Here is a 5,098-nt window from a genome sequence, read left to right as displayed (position 1 = left end):
TTTCTCTCCAAAAGGTGCAAACAGCTCTGATTCACTTTTATCCCTCCTTCCTCACGATTGCTGTGGAGAAAGAAACATCAAAGTGAATCATCTGTTTTGTCAAACAAGTCATGTAAAGGTGAAGCATAAAGGGCAAAAAAGGTGCATCTGTACGAAAATAAAAGAGCATGACGAGATGGAGATTTATAGAGGATAGACTATTTGGCTCGCAGGTATTTAGAGATAAGTCATACACACCGTGTGTCTCTACAGGAAACGAGATTATGATATCGCACTCTCTTTTACTTTCAGGCTCTAAAGAAGAGACCCGGCTTCTCCAAAATCCTCCACGTGAAAGCAGACAGTCTCTGCTAACGTCTTTTGTGCAGGTTCCTCAAGCCTTGGAGAGGGTGCCATCACGGCTCCAGTCAATCAAAAAGACCCAGCTGTTCCTGGAGTTGAATGCGTCTGCAGCATCGTGAAGTAGTATCGAGGGCTCAGTGTGCATTTTGCTAAAGTACAAATCTAAGACAGAAAAACTTGATACAGTTATCTCGTTAATATCGGTTAGCCAGTTTGACTTGCAGCGGCACTATGTATCAGAAAGGGGGGCTTGTTTTAAACCTGACAAACTCAAGAAACGCAACAGCTTACTCTAAATTTTCCTTTGCAGTAACCTTTTTGCTTTTTCCATTCAAAAAAGTGGTTTGTGTCATTGCACAGAGCAGATCCCTTTTATTGCAACCCTTGAAGCCACACGACAGCACTTTTTAGCTGTCCGCATCCACACAGTGCTCGATGTAGACTAACACCAACAGCTGATGGGCTGACGGGCTGCAGAACATGATCACAGGCAAATGTGACTTCTCTTATTCAAGTTCACGTTGTGTTTGTGTCTGCGTGGATGACTTAAACACATAAATGGAAATTGTGACAAAGTACTGGATCAAGCCTGTACATTGAAACTGGACAATGGATGACTTTGAACACTTACTGCTTCCACCCAGAACAGAAATATGCTGCACCAGCTCCGGGTTCTGTGGACAGAGCGCAAAGGACAGCCACACACACACACAGACCTTCAGTCTTCTAAACACTGCCTGGCAGTGATGCATTTAGCCTCCTCTTCTCTAACATCCTCCGTTTCCATATGTTTAAAAAAAACAAAAACAAACAAGGTCACAAATCTTGTGTTTTTAAATATTTGGGCCTTTTCATCCCAGACAGCAGGATTTAATACATGACGTTACCGGTGCCATTCGTAACAGTGTCCTCATTCCAGTGAGCGTTTTCTCCAATGTGCCATTAACGAGGGGGAAAGGGGGACCAAGTGTTTGATCACTAAAATCAAAAGCAGTGCTGACGTTTAATTTAAATGTGTGTGAATTTAAGGCGTTGTGTGTCATATGGGACAAAGTCTCCAGGTGTCGTAGAGTTTGGACGTCATCCGACTTTCTTCGTTTGCCACCTGAATCAGTGCCATTCCCGTTCACGGAGCTTCTCGTGGCCAAAGCTCTTCTGTGATCCCTCATTTGTATTCATTTAACATTAACGTCCTCTGCCTCCCTCTGCTGGTGATTCCATGCAGATGCAGCGCTGACGTGCAGCTGGCGTTACGTGACACTTTGTACCCTTTGCAGCATGGAACAAGGATCACCTTTTACTATTTTGCAGACGTACGGGATCAGGTCTTCGGTGTCACCTTTAAAATTGGAAAAGCGACCTGACTACAGTTTAGCGTATGTTTTGGAAATCCTCAAGAAGTATGAGTAGCAATACCTGCAGTAGTTAAACTTACTGTGTTCACTCTTCTGTGCTGCAAATAGCTTCAAAGGGAGGAGCTCCAGTGATTTTTATACAGCCAGATCACCCGTATACACGCACAGATACACACAGTAACACAGCCTGTGAAAACAGTATCTTAATATATGCCGAGGCTCTGCAGGAGCGTTGTCCTGTCTGAGAAAATAGAAATTGTGATCTGGTGGTTATCTCACATTTCTAACAGAAAACCTGGGATCTGAACTGTGGGTGTAAAAAGATGTAGGTGGTTACCAAAAAACTGTATTTCGGAGTGCTGCAATGGACTGTTTTATTTTTTATTTTTTTTTTTATAGTTTTTGAAACTTGATGATTCTATGGACCAAAATTCTGCTGCACTGAATTTTAAATGTCTCTCTAATGAGTTCCCTGACTTTATGGAAGTGCAATACTAAATCTCTAAACGGAGCTCACAATCAGTTTTAAAGGGGACCTATTGTGCTCATTTCAATTCAATTTTATATAAATTCCCAAAAACATTCGCCTCAAGGCGCTTAATATTGTGGAGTAAAGAAGAAACCACAATATTGGAAAGAAACCCCAACAATCATATGACACCCCGCCTACCAGTGAGCAAGAACCTGGCAACAGTGGGAAGGAAAAACTCCCGTTTAAAGGGAAGAAACCTCCGGCAGAACCAGGCTCAGGGAGGGGCAGCCATCTGCTGCGACCGGTTGGGTGCTGAGGGTAAAGAGCGCCATATTTTTATTCTTGGGCTCTACTAGGTAGCTTTGCATGATTCACAGACAAAAGTAATTCCTTATTTTGCTTAATCTAAGCAAAATAAGCCTTCAGAAAGATTCAGAAAGTCACGTGAGAGGTGGGTGGAGATTCTGAGCTCACAGTTATCTGCCTCAGATGACCGTATCAAGGATTTCCGCTCTCTCGGTGACATCATAAAAATGTCATCTGTAGCCTGATAAACTTTCAGAAACCAAACGTTTAGTTTGAAGCCTTAGCTTTTGGTTCACAGCGATTATGAGGAGCAGTATGAAAGGAAAGCATAGCAGGTCCCTCGCTATAAACAAATCACGAGCACAGTTCTGTAACAAGTTTCAAAATTAATCAAGAGACGTGCAGAACATGACTTCTTCTTCTACTCTGTCACTTTACACACCTTATTCGCCCGACGGCCCTGCCTCGCCACGCCAGGCTGCATCATTTGTGGGCGGAACAGCAGCAGAGCAGAGCAGGTTGACATTTTCAAGGAGCCCTGTGTGGGTGTCTGTCACGTGAGCTCTTTAAAATTCCCAGATAAACAAAGCTCTTAGCTGCTCTGCTTCACAGTCAGATATACGTACGCAGACTTGTATAACTGCAAATTGTTGTGACGACAATTCGGGAACAGTCGTGGATGTCCATTTCTCCGTGTTCTTCCAGTACCGCATATTTATTATCCCACTCTGGTCACAGAATGTTTGCTGGGTGCAGGTGAAGGAAATGTGGAAATGTAAAGGTTTGCTGACACAATAGAGAAAACACAAAAGCACTTGTTGATTTTTTTTTTCTTTCAGTTTTAGACAATCCTGCCTTGGTTATCAGCTACTCTGTACATAATGTTTGCTTAAAAAATGACCAACCTTTGATGTTATATAATATTAAGGTCATACTAACGAGTGGCAAAGTTGAAGTTTACAGGTGTTCACTCTGTAAGCGTTTTCTCTCCAAAGGTTGACGACAGACGAGCAGAGAGAATTATATTATGTATAACAGTAGTGTTGAAATTGCAGTTGTGTACTAGATACTTTATATTAAATGTGCATCAGAGTCATATAGAGATGGAAATTATTTAAGAAGAGGTTAAAGTTAATAATCAGCTATTTATTTCTATAAAAAAAAGAGCGATGTGTAATACTGTTGGCATGTTTGTGTTCACGCATCAGTCATTGAGTTGCCTTCTTTACTGTTCTGCTACTGTGGCGAGACAATTATTCGATGTTTAAAGAGCTTTGATTGCCTGCAGGTTAATAATCTTTATTTCAACCCGTCTGTTGTTGCACTAGTGAAAAACAAAACAGGATTTAAAAAAAAAAAGAAGATATTTCAGATGTTTATTATAAGAGTGTTGTTTTTAATGTTCAGCTATCTCTCAGTATTTTAACAGAAATATGATGCACTTTCCCCCCTTTTATCGGCCGGCCGGTCGTCGGTTGTGTCGGGAGCGACGGCGGTCGGCCTGCCCGTCGGCGCCTTCTGATGGGCTACTAAAAAGGAACTCTTCGCTTACGTGTCGGTTTCATTGGGAAGGTGATTTCGGAAACACGATAAGCGATACTTTTACGAACTTCTATAAGTGAACAGACATACGGTTTCTCATCTGTCATACCTCTTCATGTTGGGAAGGGGAAAAGATCGACCCTGATTCAGCTACATTCAAGTGTTTTTTAGGTTACCGATATGACCTTACGCTCATCTATTTTGAAACGTTTTTAATTGATTTGCTTTAGCTTTGCTTTTATTTGCCGATTTCACGCGCGCACCCATCAGTACATCAGTTGCTTTATTTTGAAGTTGTCCTGCTGAGGTTGTCGCAGAGCCCTTTTGTTGCCCTCTAAACCTGCAGATTAGAGGTGCCAAGCGTGCTCCAGTGACTCCTTTTGGTTCGAGTTATGATCCTGTAGTTTTTTCATTGTTTTGAAAATGGAAGGTACTTTCTCATTCACTTTTGTTTTGTTTGTTTTATTTAAATCAAGTGTCCTCTGTTGCAGTTACCCCAGTTTATCATAGTGTGCAATAGAGAAATGGTGTCTGAGTGTTCATGTACCTCTCTGTACATATTTTATGTGTGATTGATTGTATTCTGCCCATTCATCTGAACAGTATTTTACACATTACCTCAACACTTAACTGGGCAATTAAGTGTGCCGTTTGTCTTTGTAATCTTTGTTTTCCTTTTTGACCGCCGGCTGATCCATGAACTTCATCAGATTTGCTTGAGACGAAATTAATTCTGTTGCTGGAAAAACAACAACAAAAAACCCAAATAACTTTCCCAAAACATGATCAGCCTTCTCTGATGACTGCAATAGATAAAAATGTTTTACTGCTCATTTTCACTCATTTTGTTGTCATCAATAAAAACTGCTTTAAATTGTACTGGCTCATTTTTTAAATAATTTTTTTGTCATTTTAGAATAAAATCATATCCTAGTAAGATTTTAAGATATGACTATGTAGTAGAAAATCCTTTAAAACAGAAAGATCACGGTTGGAAGACCTTACAGTACCTAGACCTAGACTCACAGGCCACTTTATTATCTACACCTTGCTAGAAACCAAAGGTGCTCTGTTGGATTGA

At 41.0% G+C, this 5,098-nt stretch overlaps 1 protein-coding gene across 3 annotated transcripts in view; it reads left to right on the top strand.

Annotated features, from left to right (window-relative positions):
• Nucleotides 1-4,853, top strand: part of fbxo41 (F-box protein 41) — a 69,485-nt gene extending 64,632 nt beyond the window's left edge. For all 3 annotated transcript variants that reach the window (XM_014339975.2, XM_042228513.1, XM_042228512.1), the window contains exon 14: nucleotides 292-4,853. In XM_014339975.2, the coding sequence (XP_014195461.1) occupies nucleotides 292-354 (63 nt within the window). In that variant the 3' untranslated portion in view covers nucleotides 355-4,853. The remainder of the gene's footprint in view (nucleotides 1-291) is intronic.
• The last annotated feature ends 245 nt before the right edge of the window (nucleotides 4,854-5,098 follow it).

Source organism: Haplochromis burtoni, unplaced genomic scaffold, assembly GCF_018398535.1.
Source record: "Haplochromis burtoni strain Fernald_Lab_line unplaced genomic scaffold, NCSU_Asbu1 Contig_328, whole genome shotgun sequence".
NCBI classification, from domain to species: Eukaryota; Metazoa; Chordata; class Actinopteri; order Cichliformes; family Cichlidae; genus Haplochromis; species Haplochromis burtoni.
This window is presented reverse-complemented; position numbering and strand designations above follow the sequence as displayed.